This window comes from Plectropomus leopardus, chromosome 1 (genome assembly GCF_026936395.1).
Source record: "Plectropomus leopardus strain MGB_pleo_1.0 chromosome 1, ASM2693639v1, whole genome shotgun sequence".
NCBI lineage: Eukaryota > Metazoa > Chordata > Actinopteri > Perciformes > Serranidae > Plectropomus > Plectropomus leopardus.
Genome location: NC_142176.1, coordinates 24,520,710 through 24,539,243, shown reverse-complemented (window position 1 = coordinate 24,539,243; position 18,534 = coordinate 24,520,710). Strand labels below are relative to the sequence as shown.

General features: G+C 39.3%; 2 protein-coding genes across 3 annotated transcripts; one reads left to right on the top strand and one right to left on the bottom strand.

Annotated features, from left to right (window-relative positions):
* Window positions 1–333: 333 nt before the first annotated feature.
* foxf1 (forkhead box F1) lies at window positions 334–7,531 on the top strand. Its single transcript, XM_042501612.2, has 2 exons — window positions 334–1,724; window positions 2,935–7,531. Exons 1-2 carry the CDS (start codon window positions 746–748, stop codon window positions 3,096–3,098), a joined length of 1,143 nt encoding a protein of 380 aa, XP_042357546.1. The 5' UTR covers window positions 334–745; the 3' UTR covers window positions 3,099–7,531.
* mthfsd (methenyltetrahydrofolate synthetase domain containing) lies at window positions 6,528–15,440 on the bottom strand. 2 transcript variants are annotated; one of them, XM_042501431.2, is made up of 8 exons: window positions 15,285–15,440; window positions 14,874–14,977; window positions 13,889–14,002; window positions 13,188–13,301; window positions 12,985–13,075; window positions 11,142–11,254; window positions 10,864–10,989; window positions 6,528–8,697 (listed from the first exon to the last, which is right to left on the bottom strand). In XM_042501431.2, exons 1-8 carry the CDS (start codon window positions 15,310–15,312, stop codon window positions 7,963–7,965), a joined length of 1,425 nt encoding a protein of 474 aa, XP_042357365.1. In that variant the 5' UTR covers window positions 15,313–15,440; the 3' UTR covers window positions 6,528–7,962. The 2 variants fall into 2 exon arrangements, with proteins under 2 accessions (XP_042357365.1, XP_042357442.1); XM_042501508.2 differs by lacking the exon at window positions 13,889–14,002 and adding an exon at window positions 13,716–13,829.
* Window positions 15,441–18,534: the final 3,094 nt, after the last annotated feature.

The window sequence follows — 18,534 nt, the reverse complement described above, 5'->3', positions numbered from 1 at the left end:
AACATGTGGCGTGAAATTGAGAGATACCACTTACACTGCAGGTTTATTAATGTATTTTTATATCAGCATAATCAATATTCAGGGTTAAAAATAAGACTACAAATAAAATTGAGTTATGTAGAAAAAATGAAATCACAGTCTATATCTTCAGGCTTTACCCAAAATAGCTACAATCACTGTGATAATATAATACATAAACTGTTTTAAATTCGCTCTATTCCATTTAATAATGCAGCATTTAGTTTATTAAAGGCTATACGGGAGATGTATTTCTTATTTCAATGTAAAGAGTGGAAAAAAACTTTTCCCTGAAAAGTGAACGCACACAGATGTGCATGCTTACAGCCCACCACTGGAGTAGGAGGGAACTGGGCGGGTCCCAACATTAGGATGGCCAAGACATCCAGCTTCCAATGCGCTGATGGCAACAGATAAGTAAAAAGTGAGCTCCTCGGACGCACGACAACACACCAACTGAAGTGGAAAGCGGCTCCTGTTCTGCTCCTTATCCCATTTCGGACGCTGCGTACAAGGCGGTACGGCTTCAGACTGCTGCAGGACTGAACCAAAAGGAAGAAGTTAAGAAGACAGTCTCGCTTTTGGCTCGTGCGTTAAGTTTGCTTTGTTTTTTGTGTGTTTTTTTTTTTTTACTCTTTATGAAATCGAATTAATATCCAAATCTAGTGTTATAGCTGGAAAGGTGGAAAGTATTTCTGTTTACCACCTCGAAGACTAAATTTAACTAATGACGGCAGAGGTCCAGCAGCCCCCAGCGCAGACTCCTGCCCAGAGCAGCCCGATGTCTGCCCCGGAGAAGCCGCACGGACAGACGGCGGTGATGGAAACCGCCTCCTCCACTACGAAAACCAAAAAGACAAATGCAGGGATCCGCAGACCAGAGAAACCCCCTTATTCATACATTGCTTTAATAGTCATGGCTATCCAAAGCTCTCCAACCAAGCGCCTGACGCTCAGCGAAATCTACCAATTCCTTCAGAGCCGTTTCCCGTTTTTCAGAGGCTCATATCAGGGATGGAAGAACTCCGTGCGTCACAACTTATCTCTGAACGAGTGCTTCATCAAGCTGCCCAAGGGCCTCGGCCGGCCAGGGAAGGGCCATTACTGGACTATCGACCCGGCTAGTGAGTTTATGTTCGAGGAGGGCTCCTTCAGAAGGAGACCCAGGGGTTTCAGGCGCAAATGCCAGGCGCTGAAGCCCATGTACAGCATGATGAACGGCCTGGGATTCAACCACATCCCCGAGTCCTACAACTTCCAGGGGAGCGGCGGGGGCCTGTCCTGTCCGCCCAACAGCTTGTCTCTGGACAGTGGGATTGGGATGATGAATGGACACTTGGCAGGTAACATGGAAGGGATGGGTCTGTCCGGGCACACCATGTCACACTTGTCGACCAACAGTGGACATTCTTACATGGGAAGTTGTACAGGATCCACAGGGAGTGATTATCCCCACCATGACAATTCCGCCTCCCCTCTGCTCACCAGTGGAGGAGTCATGGAGCCTCACCCCGTCTACTCGAGCTCAGCCTCGGCGTGGGCCCCGGCACCCTCGGCCTCGCTCAATAACGGGGCCTCCTACATAAAGCAGCAGCCTCTGTCTCCTTGTAATCCAGGGGCCAACCCGCTGCAGCCGAGCTTGCCCACACATTCACTAGACCAATCATACCTGCACCAGAACGGGCACAGTACTACAGATTTACAAGGTAAGATCAATAATTCACCTCTAATTTATTTACTTCAGAAAAAACAAAAAAATAGTGACACGTGTAAAACTGCAGATCATTTTAGAAAGAAAACGCGAAGGGGGAAAAAGGAAATCATTTAAATATAGTGTTGTAATATCTACAAATGTCAAATCATTTAATTACCACATGGTCTAAACAATATTTTTTTTTTTCATGCAAAGCCAAGCCCACAGATTTTTATGGTCTTGCGCCAAACGTGGGTCTGATGGAAATATTCAGCAGCTTCCCACATGGCCTTATTAGAAGATGCTGCTTTTATTTTTCTGTCAATAAATGCAGACTTATTTTTATTGTATTAAATAGAATAATTAAAATCAAGCCTATTAGGCAAAGCATGCAACAAAAAAGAAAGTGCGTATTTTCTCCATGTCCTGCTCCAATTCAAATAGATTACACAACTCCAAATAAAATCCAGATATCAGTGGTTTGAAACTTGCACGATTTTATTCTCTGGAAGTGATAAAAAAAAGAAGGCAGGGAGAGTCTGCCGGGACAGTTTAGAGCCGTGCCAATCTCCGGACAAGAAAAACAAGCGCGGTCAGGACCAGCCTGCCTTGCCCCGCGGCCCTGAGTCCTCCGGGACTGGCGTGCAAGAGGGCCACTGTCAATTAGCCCTGCAAGCCCGCCTCCACTATTGACAATCGTAATCGCGCTTGCTAAATAGACTTCGGGTCTGTGAGGAATATGCATTTGAGTTAGTAAAACAGATTGAAGCTCTACATTCGTCCTCTTGAAATTAAATACAGAATTCATTTTAAAATATTATTTTTATATTATCTTGAACAAAATATAAAATATTGGTCTTCCTTTAAGAACAAAAAAAGAGTGGAAAACGTCTTAGTTGGGATAGACACCCAATTAATTTAATATACTGTAGTTCTTAAAGTTAAAGGGATCTATATTACTATATATTTTACTCGAAAATTATATTACTACGGGGTACAGAAAACTGAAGTCAAAGCTGTGGCGTCTCTAAGTGAAAATCTAGTAATTGACAATTAAAGATTACAATTTAAAAAAAAAAAAAGATGTCAAAACCCCATATTTTTAGATGTTTTTTCAGAGCTCCAAGAGCTATTCTCAGACACTGTCAAAGTCTCATTAAACCTACTGTGACCTAACAAATCTGCATTGTTTTCACTCCATATGTCAATGTACCTTTCCGCAGGTATTCCTCGGTACCATTCCCAGAGTCCCAGCATGTGCGACCGAAAGGAGTTCGTCTTCTCGTTCAACGCCATGACGTCCTCAGCGATGCACTCACCGAGCAGCAGCTCCTACTACCACCACCAACAGGTCTCCTACCAGGACATCAAGCCCTGTGTCATGTGATGCCCCCACGGACAACATGCAGCCCACAGGACGGGTGTCACAGACTTGAGCCATGCAGCAGGGTGAACTGAAATGAGAATAAACGAGTAAATAACCACTGAGAGACATAAAGGCATGCCCCGGCCCATGGAGAGGAGAGCACTCACTGCTTCAAGTAGACCGGACTACTTTTCTGTACACACAGACACGGAGACAGGCCAATCACAACGCAACCACATAATAATAATAATATATAATAATAATAATTAAAAACAACCTTTTTCATGCCATCAACATCGACCAGCGGGGTAAAGACTGGCCGTATGAAACCCTGCTGCTGTTTGGTACTTAGTCCTGCAGAGCGGATGACTACCACTTCACACTTTTGTTTATTCTTGTAGGCCAATGTAAAAATGCACATTTCTCCGTCTGAAGTTTTTACTTTTATTTTCTTTGACAAATTAGACTGAGGCTCTTGTTTTTTGTTTTTTTGTTTTGTTTTGTTTTTTGGACTTTCATACCAGCGTTGAATTTTGAAATGAACAATTATGGGCATCACATATACATGTCCATATATACTGTGTAAAAACGATGAAGGCACTTTTTGAATAGCCTATAAGCGCATCTTTTTATTTATTCTGTAGGCCTACATATTTTAATTTCAGGCGAATTGGCCAAGGAGGTATATTCTGTATTGGCAATATTTGTCAGAACGCTTGTTATTTGTTTTAAAATGAAAATTGAGGATATATTGTAAACACTGTTATGTCGTTTGTGTTAGATATAGATTATTACTTTCTGCACTGTATACTTAGATAATGTTAGGAAAATTAGCAAGGGTCCACCAGTGAGGGCTAATTTTTAGGCTATATTACAACAAATCATTTGTAAGAAATAAAATATATCTGTTGGGCTGTTTAAGCCCAAAATCACAAAAAATCGATTTCATCACATAATTCATTTCAATTTTTAGGGGGAGACTGCAAACAAATACTCCACCAAAATTGTAAATCTCACATCAGTGATCACCGTAGGCTACAATCAATTAACAAAAAAAATAAAAAATTTAAAGAGTGAAACTTTTTTCCCTTTTTTAAAATTTTTAAACATCATAACATTTATAATAATTAAACAAGATTCTAACATGCAATCAACTGATCAAACAAACTAAAAATATGGGTAAACCATGTTCACGTGGCTTTAATTTACCAAATCTTTGATGATGATGAAGCCTAAAAATAATGTCTCTGTGTCAAAGGTCTTGTTATAATGCAGTTTATTATAGTTTAACCAACAGACTTTTTTCAGCTGTCGGGAGTCGCTCACACCTCTTATTGTGAACTGACATTAAATTAACAAATTGATTAATTAATTATAGAATTTAAATAAATGGTTTTTAAAGTCACTGGTATTTTCCCCTCCGCGTGATAAGAGTGTATGCATCAATTAAGGCGGAACAAATCAGAGGCAGAAATCTCACCCCGGTTTGGTTACAGGGTGAAAAACCCACAGCACATCGCTCTGACTGTTTTCCTCAAAGGCATTTTGCCCTAAAAAAACAGTTCTGCTAAATAGCTCAGGGGTGTCCACATAAGTGGAGATTTTAGGGGGACACAGGGGACGTCCCTCTCAATTTTTAGAACATATGCATATGTCTCCTCCAATAGAGGACTCCTTTGTTTTTGACAAACTTAAAGACATTTACACCATGAACTGATGCAAAAAAGGCACTATCTGGTGCAGAAAAAATTGAATGCAGGAAATCAAGTGTTCGATGCTCAATTTTTTTTGGCAAATCATCCCAAACCTCCCGTTTCATATGTTCCCCCCTGAATGTTGAAACAAAAACAATGCCCTTGTGGGTCTAAGATGCATAAACCTTTGACAATAATGAAATAAAAAGGTCTTCAAAATACAATTCCCAAAAGGTTCAGTAAAAAGGTTTTACATAAAATATGAGGGAATGTTGCGTAAACTGAAGCTCTGTTTGTCCCCTGGTGCCACTCGTTACTTCTAAAATACTTTACAAATATTATGCTCAAAATGTAGAGCAGAGGCACAGTAATACGAAGCACACAAATAGTGAATAAGCGAAGGTCATATCACACTATGGAAATACCACAAAGCCACTAATTAAACAAACAAACAAACAAAAAAAAATACAAGATGAACACGAGCCAATTAACCAAAATGCGTCTCATTGGATTTCTTATCATTTTGTGAATTTAGTAGAAGCAAAATTCCTAATTGTTAGTTTTACTGGCTGCAAATTAATGCTAACACAAGTAATATTAATTTAAATTGGCACAAATAAGAACGTGTACATATTTTGAGGCTCTGAAGAAAACAGAACTTTGTTTCATTGATAATATTAACAGGTGCTCCTAAAGCAGAAAAACACGGTGAGCAGTGATCTATTCTGTGAGCATCCACATTTCAGTCGGTCGGATTACTCTTTTAAATTAGCCTGAGTTACTAAATTGTAATTTAAGGCGTCTTGTGAATTTTACTTTGAGGAAAGTGTACGCATACATCTGTACCTCAGGCTGTAAACATGCTGTTTTAATATTTGTGCGTCGCTTTGAAATCTCACAACATGACCACTGACTGAACCCCGGTAAAATGAGCGTGCCATCGAGCACAGGCTCTACAGCAGGGTAACAGCACATTAACAAACTGATGACATTTGCCGAGGTTCAGCGCTCTGGCGGGGCCGAGGGAGTGAGATGGGGCTCCACAGCTGTTCCCCCAGCAGGCCTGGATGACAGCTCCATAAAAAGCCAGAGGCCTGCTGTGTGCAGACAGACATACATACCGTGTGCTTGTGTCTCAATACAAACGAGGCTTCAGTGAAAACAGGACACTTGTCTGGAGCTGCAGACTGACAGGAGGGTGATCAGTTACCAGGTAATGTCTGTGCAAAGACGCCGAGAGACACACAACATTACAGGGCACAAGACAAAGGTTACTGGATACTGAAGTCTGGACGAGTGGCTTGCATGTGTTTACTTTAAAGTATTTCAGTTTGAGTTCATCTCTAGCTCTGAACCAGCACATAGAGCCATTACTGAAACAAGGCAACAATAAACTGTCACCCTAAATGACCAATTACCCATTAAGAAAACACTAACTGGAGGCATATTCTAAAGTTTGCTCAACATCCCAAATGTAATAGTTTAAAAATGTAATTGCTTTCTATTTATGTGAGCTCAGTTATATGAGATATCATGCATTAAATTAAACATTTGACTTTTTTTTTCAACTGAGTTGTAACATTGTAGGAGTTGGGGTTTTCAGGTGGTATGCAGTTCAATCTTCAAAAAAGCGCAATCGGTGCAATTTCCCAAGCGCACTCAAAACAATGTGAAGACGCCCCCTTCAAATATTCGTCAAATCAAAGAAAGATAGGCTACTGCAGTTTTGTTAAAGAAGACACTAAGCCGGAAACAGTACAGTCAAACGCTTTAGTAAAGAATGTCATCATGTGTAACAAACAGATGCATCAACACTAACAGTTCAGCCAGGCGTGGTAGCATCTTTTAACTGTTCAAATGTGCGGCTGGCTTCATACTCAAACTATTTGAAACTCACTTCTATCAATGTCCAATATCTATTTCCAAAATATTCTTAAAAAGAACTAGGCAAGTATAAAGCACAGTGAATGAGTAGAAATTAAAAACTAAAGCTCCAATAAAACTACACAAACCTCTAAATGTGTTATTTTGAATAAAAAAAAGTTTTTTGATGTTAATAATCTGCATCTACATCCAGATTGTGAACATACACAGACAGACTGTTTTTATTTTTTGAAGATACCTAAATCCTTGGTTATGTGTAAGGATGAATTATATATATTTTCAACTGAGTGACAATTACAGCTAACTTATGGCTATTAACGGCATTGGGCATCTTGCTGTAGTCTGTAGTCAAAATGCTGTTACAATTTGCAAATATGATAACATCTTGTCAATTTGGTTGTAACAGCACAGTGTGCTCAAGCTTTATGGCAATTTGTGTAAAATGAGCCATGCTGCCATTTCACAGTTTGGCAATAGGATAAGAAAAGATGATTAAAATATCACAGATTTTCAAAAGACTGCATTAAATTTGTAGAAATGGTGAAAAATTTGTTTCCCAAAAAAATTAAAAAATGATGTGTTGTCAAACATTGGTGTGGCCTTCACAGGTATATGAATGTTAGTTAGACTAATGCATTTTTAAATGTTACTAGTACACTCTCTTTCTCAGTAATAATAAGTTGTATATATTGTGTAGATGACCACATGGTGGCGTTATCTGCAACATAAACTATCCAGGGCTTCTTTGGCACATGGCCTTAGTCACATGTGTTTTCAGATAACCAACAAGTGGATCAATATGTCTGGAAACAACACCCTCTTGGTGGTGGTAATACTGACAACTGGTTGTGGAAATAAAATGTTCCAAACACTTCACGACGATTTACTCTACACTTGTATTGTAACAGACAGACTGCATATCCAGTCTATAGTTTGAGAGAATATTAACTGTAGTCTTTCTCTAAGAATGACTCAAAAAGCATCTTCGAGGACTGAAGGGACACACAGACCAAGAGGTGTGTGTGTGTGTGTGTGTGTGAGTGAACAAACAAGGCACATAGGTGTATTGTGAAAAGATATGTACAAAATACTTCTCTAGTGAAATGCTTTTGGATTAAATAATAATAATAATTATTATTATATGTAAGCTCATTAGCCATAGCAGCCACATTAGCGGGTTCAAAAAAATGTATGTCCTCTTGTAACAAATCCATAAATATCAAAAAAACAAACTAAATTCTTCTTAAGGCATTTAAGGTTGCTCCACATTTAATATATTTTTGGGGCTGAGTTATTGCTTATTGCTTTTATTCCTCAGTGTTTTCATTTGTGCCACCTTCAGTATCAGGTGCTGGCGCTTTAGGTTTTGGGCCTGTTGATGGCCTTGGTCTTCGACTGGATTGTCCGGACCTCTTACCTCCCCGCTGGCTCTTGGCCAGCTCCGCCTGCAAACTGTGACCATTCAGACTGAGACCCTGCAGAGCCTCCAGAGCCTGCGCGGCAGCCTGAGGGTCGCTGTAGTCCAGGAAGGCTCTGTGCTGAGCTCCCTGCCAGGTGAGCCTCAGCGGGGCAGCCTCCCGCTCTCTGAGGGCAGTTTTCAGCTCACTAACACGCAGCCCCGCAGGGATTCCCCCCACGTAAACTGTGGTCACATTCAGCGGGAGCTTGCGCTGAGACATGGCTTCACCTCCACCCTCCTCTTGGCCCCTCTCCTTTATGTTTTCGCCTCTTTTTCCCCTTCCTTTCTTACTGATTTCTGCCTCATGATCTCCATCTCCTCTGCTTTCTTTCCTCACTCTCGCTGGGCGCTGTCTAGCTCTCTGTTCTGCCTCTGCTATTTTCTCCTGTTTAGACTCCCCCTCGGCATCTTGCTGCATGTTCTGCTTTGGCCTCCGTCTGGTTTGCCTTTTGGGTTGACCTGTGTGCAGATCAGGCTCTGCTACGACTGGTGCCACCCCCAGTGTTACATCCTTTCCAGCCTGTTCCTCCAGAGCACGGAGCTTCTTCAGGATGGGGATTTTCTCCAGTTTTTCTGTGTCCAGCTGAAGACAAAATTGGATGGCTTCAGTAAAGTTCTACTGAGATCATTTCAATTGATTTAAAAACTCATTAGACATAGTGAGGATGTGACAAGGGACACCCTGATAAGCTATCTAAAGCTTGAGAATAGGTATCCAGACACAAAGCAAATACTTAAAAAAAATGTACTAATGTGTTGTATAGATTTAAGAAAAAGAGTACATGCATTATATAGTAATATCTATAACCTACAAAACTTTCAAAGTCTCGAAGACTAACCAAAAAACTAGACTACTCTGATGCTAACCACTAAATAGCCCTGAGACATTTATTCCATCAGCCTAATCATTGGTTATATAGGTAAGATACCATAGATAGAGACAGATGGCATGTGACAAGTAACGAGTAACAAGTTTAACAGTCTCCAGCCAGGCTGAATGGGGAGGGGTGTCTCTCACACACAGACACGCATGGACAGCAATGAAGTAGCCCTGGTCTGAGCCGATGCATGATCTCACCTACGGATGAACTAAATTAATAACAAAGTGAAAGCTAACATTTTTTTATTATTATTCCATCCTGCTCACAGTTCATGCTACCGTAATAACGATCCTTAAAGCAGCGGGATATTTCACTTCCCAAGCTGTTAAAAATAAAGACTGCTCTTTTGATTTGTTGGCCTGTGAGTGTCTTGGCAGCCTTTGATACGGACCAGTCCTGTAAAGGATATACGGGGCTATTGTTTTTACACTGGCCTGTTTGACCTGTCGTTCCTCTGCCCCTGCAGAGCCAGGCTGGCTGGGCAGAGGAGTCTTTGATGATCAGACATGGCCTTCCTGCCGGTGAGGTCACTGGGTCCTGTTTACTTACATGCGTGTCTTAAGGAGCCTGGAGGTTACACACAAACTCTCCACATGTTAAGAATAATGCCCCCATCATGTCTAATTAAAGACAAATTATCAGGTGGAAAAACACTCAACAATGCTCTGTCAGTGTCAGTGAATCAGAGGCAGTTTAAAGTCCTGACTCACATTTAAATATAGACAGATGATAAAGTGTGATTGTAAAAATGTACGTGCACAGACAGCTATCTTGTTTTTTTTTTTCTTTCTTCGTTGCTGTTTTTCAGTCTACTGTGTTGAAAGCTGGTTGTTTTGTATATTAGGAGTATATACTGTATTTACAGTATATGTATATGAAATGTTATGCTAAAATGCTAACAAATGCACTATTAAATTATATTATAAAATGCTAATTGCATTATTTTTTATTATAACTGATAAACAACTGAACAGAAAATAACAAAGAAAAACTGATACTGTCACAAATATGAGAGCAGAGAAATTAGATGCATACAGAAATACAATGAATATAGGTGCTCTGATGAAGTGTGTCAATGAATGTCCTCTAGAGGGCAGTGTTGTTAAGCAGAGAGGCGAAATGTTTCGTTAGGCGCTCAGGGCAGATAAACTTTTATCTTCTTCAGTTAAAGAGTCAAAAAGATTTGCACTCAGATTGTGAAAAAACAGGCTACAGCCACAGTGTTGCAGCACAACTGACCTACAGCTGTTCAATAACACATAGACAATATGAGCTATTATTTGTTGCATATTTCATTTTAACTTTTGTTTGAATTTTCAACACAAAATTGCACTCATTATGATGAATTTTGTGATTAATATGCAACATTGTGTTAAAAACCACCCAGATGCATATTGTCGCACTGAAGAGTGATAATATTTTAGTGTAATTTAAGCCTGATTGCCTAAAATGACCAACATGGGCTTATTCTTTAAAAGATTATACTATCTTTACATCACTTTGTATCAACTGGTTAAACAAGTTGGACAATAATATCATGCATGCCAAATGTTTATCAGTAATATAATCATTTAAGTCAGCCTTGCTGCCTTCATACTGTTTCTCATTAAATTATCCAGGCAGTGGATTATCCATTTTAAGATAAACCATTACTTAAGGACTGACTCACTGATGAGTTGCTTTACTTAAGCTATTTTTGAAAATGAAGATGAAGGTTTAATATCCTTTTTCTATTTGCCTTGATGCAATATTTATATACTGACGTTAATGTCAAATAAACCTGAAAATGAGGTCAGACGTACTGTATGCCTTTAATATGGACTTCTTGTACCATTTAGATACAACAAAAAACATTTATTTTAATTTACCTTAGTCCAGATGATTCCCTGTGGCTTCGGCATCCCACAGTTTGTTTTAATGACTCTGGTGGGTGTTAGGATGTAGTCAACAGTCAGGTCATGACTTTCCATTAACTCCTCTGGGATGTCCACCACCTGAAAGCACAAATATCCCAACTGGTACTGAAACAACAACAACACAGTGCATGTTTATTTAATCAAATACTTTCTCCCATTCTGGAAACATAAAAGAAATACAGTTTCATGACACAACATGTTCAGAATTCTGGTAAATTAAAAAAACTAACCTGGCAGTCATGCACAACAGTAACCACCACAGTAGACTCATTCACAGCTCCCATTGAGGCCATCATACCGTACTCCATGTCTGCGTAGCCCTCACCTTTTCCAATCCGCAAGCCTGTGAGAGAAGACAGGAGCCATATAGGGCAGGTTTTACATTATCTGAAAGAATCTACAGTCTACATTCATCTTTAGTACTGCTTTTTCTTTCTGGGACTATGGCGAAACTCCACTTTATGTGTATAAACCAGAAATAACCAGCAGCTGCAACATTCTGCATGTTTTTTGAAAATTGCAAACATTTTATTTCACTCAAAAACTTCAATTAGAGCACACGGACGTGTCGAAGGTGGCTGCAGTAATGTTTTCAATTCATAAAAATAACTTAATCAAATGTAGACTGATGGGAACATGGATGAACCCTGTGCAACAAACACTCGATGAGAACCATGTGGCGTTGTACACTCGGAGCCATTTGGAAGTTTATGGTAAACATGTCTGTTTCACCGCAACGCTGCATCAGTTATCTCAGGCATTTTAACAATGAGGATCAAAATGCATTGTGAGTGACGGGACAATTTGCATGGAGGGCAGAAAACAGCAGAACCCACAAGGAGCTAAATGGATCTGATTATGCTCCCATTCTCATTTCTGCTCTTCTTCAGATCTCCCTGACAGGGTGTCCTGGTGCCTCAGAGGGCTACAAACACATGCAAAATTACAAAACAATATTAAATACGACTAAAAATGTTTGTCACATAAAAGTCCTTTCAGTCTACTGTCAATTTCAACAGTGAAATAAACACCACACTATTTCTAGGAAGCCCTTATAATTTCCCATTTTTTGAGTCACTTGAATGCATCACATGACCTGACATCGGAGGTGTGTGAAATTATTACTGTGGCTCCTTGGGTTTTACAAAGTAAAAGTTCCTCCCATTCTGACACTTTCTTTGCGCTTTTTAATTAATTAATTTTATCAGTGATCATAAAAATGAAATGCTGATACAGATAATCGGCAAAATGCCAAATAGTGGACCCAGTAATCGGCTAGACCGATAATGTGTCAACCCCTAATTTTGTTCTTCAATTATTTGTTAGTTCCCTAAGGGGAAATAAATGGTTTGTAAGTTCTCTAAATCAGCAACAGCACAGGCCACAGTTTTAAGTGTCAATGTCAACGATTTCAGTCCTAATTCATTTGGCGAAGCCTGTGGTTAAATAACTGGTGGTAACAGCATATGTGCTTTAACGCGACAGGTCACAGGGTTCTAGGGGCTGTAAAACAAACTACCGTCATTTTAATAAGGAAGTCAGGCAGTAATTGACATTTTTCATCATCCTGTGAGCAATTGCGATCTCATTCTACTTTGCACGTGCATGACTCCACAGACAGCACAGTAAAAGGCTTTGGTTACATCGCTAAGAAGTTTGAGGTGTGCAGCCTGTTGCCTGCAGCTCTTCATCCAGCAGCTCATTGTGGCTGCTCCTTCTTGTTCCATTGCTCCCTGCAATACTTGAAACTGATATGCTATCAACAAATCCTGAAAATGATTGCTGTCAAGTTTTGTGAACAGATTTTTGACAAACAACAGTGGTAAGTGCTAATCTCACTGACAAACACACTGCATTTATTAATCTTTAAACTGGTTTTCATTGGATTTGAATATTTTACTGTCTGTGTGGTCTTGAGCTCACAACACTGTTGATCATAAATCTACAAATAAATAGATACATTTTCAGCCATCTGTGTTTATAGATCAGCTGTTAGTATGAGATATTTGCAATATCTTTAGGCTCCTAGAATTTGATTGAACTGGTATGCTGAAGTGGTGAATTGTGAGTCACCTTTCTCCGAGACAGCCACAGAGCCGACCACCACCAGGTCGACCATCACCTTCGCCTCCAGGCCAACAGGCACACTGAAGTCTTTCACACCCTGAAGGAAGAAGTTTGTGAGATATGAGATACTATAGGCATAGGTTAAATCATAGGTTTATGAATCATAATGATATTCTGGGTGAAAAGGTGTAAAATCAGCAATTTGAAACCTGAGAGGAAGAGCATGTCCGTAGCTGTTCTTTGCTGGCCCCCTGGGGAGGAGTGATTTTATTGAAAAGGCCTGTACGAAGACGAGGAGTTGGGACTAATAAAGTTTTCCGTGCCTGCAAAAGATTATATCCAAAGTTCGAAAGTCAGTCACCAGACATTTACAGTTGCTGAATATGAGACTAGGCTATTAAGACTAGAATTGAGGAAATACAGTGAGAGACTGTTAAAATAACAATATTATTTAGATAGAAATTCGGCAGATAAAAAGCATTGATGTAAGAAATATCACTTTAAGAAGTGAACCAGAGGAGGTAATACAGAAACTTACAGTCTTATTTAGCAAGTTCTGGAGTCTAATGGAGGATTTGTAATTCTTCCACCTAAATAATTCTTCTGAATTTCCATGAAAAATTCTAATTTTAACACACCCATGTGGTTCAAACTGACATGGTAACAAAACAGAAATTACTGTAATACAGCCTGATGCAATCTGTTTCTTTGTGTGTTTTTCTACAGTGCAGTGCTACCTGCAGCACCTCCAGCCGAGCACCCTCCAGAGGTTTATCAGGATCCACCTTCACCTCAGCAGTCTGGGTGAACACCTGCAGCTCAGACACCTTGGCACAGGCTGCAAAAGCACCCTGGTTGAGATGAGAGGAGGGTACAAAGGCCGACAACAGTTGTTTTTTAGTCAACTTACTTCCAGAGTGACAAAGCGCGCCTGCTGCTGGGGTCTGTCTGGGTTTACTTTGACTGTCTGGCTGGACTTGAACTCCTGCAGGTCTGCAAGCCTGTTGCATGCCTGATTTGCAGCCTGGCCAGTAAGTACACAGTAAAAGAGATGCACAGATGCACAGACAGAACAGCCATTAATCTCTCAACATTTCAAGAAAGTCAGTCAAGAGCTGCAATGAAAACCTCCTACACTACTGTAATTATTGTGGAAATGATTATACCCATACAGGCATTTACTTCCTTGTAACAGCTGCTATCTACAAATATTTAACATGTTTATTTACTTTCCTAACACATGAAAAAAAACACAGTGACTTGTGTTCAATTGAGTATCGGTTTAGTAAAACATTACTTTAAGAAATTATATTTTCATTATAAGATACAAGATAGACATAGTTTAAAAAAACAAGAAATTAAGATTTGTCCTAGATTCTGCTACATGTTTTGGATTAATAATAATGAAAATAAAAGTGAAAATGAAAATGAAAATAAGAATCGCTGCGTTTTCATTACCTTAGAATGAGCCATTTATATCTTCAAAAGGGAATAGGTCCTTTACTGGGTAATTTATATCACATTACAATTACTCTTAGTTTGACTTATTATTATTATTATTTTTATTAGCTTAGTATGTTACATATTTTAGTAGTATCTTATATTGTTGTAGTATTTAGACTACTTTTTGCAATGCATACTATCCCCACATTTATAATGCTGTGTCCACGTGGGGCACATGCAAAAGACAGTCAACAAGACAGTGAGAAGACTACCCTGTATGAATACAATTTAAATGAATAAATACACAGTTAACAGCCTTAGCAATAATGTCGACATTAATGTACCTGTATATTTGAGTTAACTGTTTGGTTGTCAGTGTGTTCATCTGGGTCACAATTACACAGCGGTATTGTGATACCGCATCCCCCCTCGGTTAAAATGCTTTAACTTGCCTTGAAATTTGGGATCCTGTTGTGAACAGGCCTGGGAAAGTTGGCCAGATTCTTTTCTTCGATGTAGTCCCAAACTTTCTGACGAATGTCCCATTTCGTGGCTCCTGGAGAGAAAACGACGCTTTTACTACAGACTCACAGTGAGCTTACGCTAACATTAGCCAAACGTTTACAGCAGCTCCACGTTAGCATGCGTTAACAGTCACTCATAGAGACAAGACCAGCGCCACGGACATTTTAAGCTACATGACTTACTTCTGTGACATCCTCTGCCGTGTTATGGATGATACAAATTAGTCTCTTTTATATCTGAACGTGCAGCATTAGCCAAACATTTACAAATGCTACACATTAGCATGCATCGACACGCACTTTTAACGACAAAGCACACGGCACGACAATATAACCTACCGGGTTTTATTACTATCATTGGCTCCATTGTGTTATTAGCGATCGAAATTAAGTATCAATACTCGGTGATACAACACGCAGCACAGTCACGTGTGAGCTCAGAAACATAATACCGCTGAACAGCTGCTTGTCAGTGTTTATCATTACTACGGCGGCGCAGAACAGTCAGTTTTAACTAAACGCGAAGCAGAAACAGGTGTCGTTGCCGTCCGCGGGAGCGCGCGCAGTCTGTTAAAGCTTTATCGCCCAGTATTCAAGTCTTCAGCTGCTCTCACATTGATCAAACAGTCGTTGCATGTAAATACACGTAACTTTATGTCTGTGGTAAGAGCATAGGTATGTCTTTGTGAAACTTTAATGTTTCTTGAAACCCATTTTTCACGTGCTTGCGATTTATAGTTTGATCAGGCATGACATTTACGCGATTATAGACAAATTGATGTTCCCGTTGTTTGTATGTGTTTGTTGTTTGTATGTTGTTTTATGTGTCTACAATCTTGTTTACGTGTGGAAAGTGGTCTATCATACTTTACGGATAGGTAATGTATAAATAAAGGTATTATCTGCTATTATGAGCCTGCATTATATTACCTGCTCTGTGGCCGAGATTATAACCACTCCAGTCCTTTTCACCTCCTTTTACCTGTTGAAATACCTTTGAAGAGCCAATACAACACATAAAACCTGCCAAAAAGTGATTGGAACTCCTATCTTGTTCCTGAAAGATTGTTTCTGTCTCAAAATGACTTGATTTCATTCATAGTGATATATTTGATATAATTTAGCTCACCCAGTCTTTTTCTACCAGTGTAAATACCTTTAAAGGGCTAATGCAATGCATTAAATGCAATGTCTTACTTGTGAAAAGTGATTGCAGCTCTTATCTTGCTTTCTGTAATGGATTTACAACTAAATAGGTGCTATCTTGGGGTCCAGTATCAAGTTATTTTATAACTATGACGAGGACCTGCTCCCAGTGTAGATATAAACGTCTCATTCTAACGAAACAAAAACATAACATACAGTATCTAATTTTCTGCTGATTATACATTAAAGAAAACATACTATATTACATTTCTGCCAATATATTCTCCTAAATCCTACTCGCTTGACCTTTACACCCACCCAACAGTGCAGAAGTAAGCTAGCAGTAGACCTTTATGTATACCTGTAGCTATGAAGTCAAATACCATAAGTTTGCCTATCAGAATGAATAGTTTCTCTTATGAAAATGGGGCTGCCAACAATTTGACTCAGGGAAAAGGGAATGAAATTGTGATCTTTATTGCTACATCTACTTTAAAAGAGCATCAGAGACTTTATTTGATTGCAATGCATATGTTAAAACACAAGCAGGATTTGTCAGATCTGATCCCACTTATGTATTTTAAAGCTGGTCTGTAACAGGGTATTGTGTTGATCAAAGTGGTTAAAAACCTCAGTAAACAGGCATGTACTATGTGCGTGTGTTGTATGTATGTATGTGCAAGGTTTTGTGTTCAGTTTAGGCAGCCCAAAACAGCTAGCGATGGGTTTATAGGGGAAGACAGACAGCTGTGGTGTGGAGCATTTTTGCAAAAGCTGATTCAGAACTCCAGAGTGGAGATGATTACAGTTTAAAGAAGAGAATGGGCAGTGTCCCTGGTGAGGAAGGGACTGATTCAGCATCTGCTGTGGGGTACAAACCAGCAGCATGGGGTTGTGGTTCAATGTGGGTCTTGCATGACATTATAATTGTTGGTAGACTGTTGTCAGTGATGACAGAGTGGTTTTGCAGGGGGCAGAAAGAAGGAAAAAAAGTTTATATTTGTAAATGTGTGTGCTGAAAATCAGCTCATCTTTGAAGGCGAGGTAATTGACCAAAATCTGACATCATGTAGTGAAGTGAGGATGGATGCTTAGTGTGACTGCTGATGAATAGAGAATTTGTGGGATGTAATGACAGATTAGGGCAAACAGGACTGGGTTCAGACGAGCATCAGTGGGGAGGATACAATATACATTTCCAACCTGGAAAAGTAATGGAATTTCACAATCACATTTTTCAGGTCTAGAAAAGTGATGGAATAAGTAAAAATCATTGAAAGTTTTTTGTTAACTTTAAACATTGGGTTTCAAATGAAGATTTCATGTCTATCTACAGGTCTTTATGCTCAGTACATTTGCACTTCTCCTCATAATAAATAATTCATCACCTCCAAGATCATAGCCTGAACTGCCATCATATGCATCTTGAATTTTAAAATTTCAGCAGACGTGTTCAGTACTGCACTTACTTTGTTTACAGGTGTCAGTTAGACAAATGAGAGAAAAAGGAGGAAAAAAGCTTGAAAACACTGCAATGCTAGGCTCAAAGGCCACAACAGTAGCATGGTGTCACTCATGAAACACTAATTTAGTACTGACATGGTTTTTATAAGATTTGCATTTTACCATAACTCTAACTGTAAAATTTAATGGAGCACCACCTATGGGCCTTTGGGTTTTATGTGCCCAGTTTTTGAACTGTAGAGAATTAATATAAACTATAATGTCCAGACCACTTTGACCTCCATCTTCACCTGGATTTTTCAGGCAGTCTGCGGGTAATGATGTTTACATGTGCATAAAATCTGGATACTGCAATGCCCCATGCAAGAACTCCATCTCCTCACAGGACCTCCCTGAAATCACCACATGGCGTTCGAGCCCTCTTGACACTCGAGTCATGTTTCCCGCAATCGTCCTGGTCAGGACTTTTCAGTGAAATTCTAGTAGATGTGGTGGTTTTGAAGTAGTTGCAGATGGTCTGAAGTATCTCAGTGAAGACAGAAATCTTGTAGAACAAGAACTGTTTGACATTTCATTCCCTGGTATTGAAAAAATGAAGAGAGTTCTCATTTGTCAGGGAGCACTCTTGTATACTATCAGACATCAGTGAAAAAATATTATATTTATACGTTTTTTTGTGACAACACTAATACATAACGTGTAACTCTATTTAACTGGATTAAAAATTAAGGTGAATTTAAAATATTTATTTCATTCCCCAGTAACTAAACTACATGTGAAGTAGGTACATAAAAGTGTCAAAAAGAAGACATAAAAGCTGCAATTGTGACTTTGTTTGTAAACATGTTTAACATGAAATATGAAATTTAAATTTTATTCTGTGGTCATTTCAGTGGATTGAAAAGGTGCCTTATCAGTGATCATGTCACAATAGGCCTTTTTTTACAGACATTTTGACTTGTCTTGGCTGGAAAAGCAC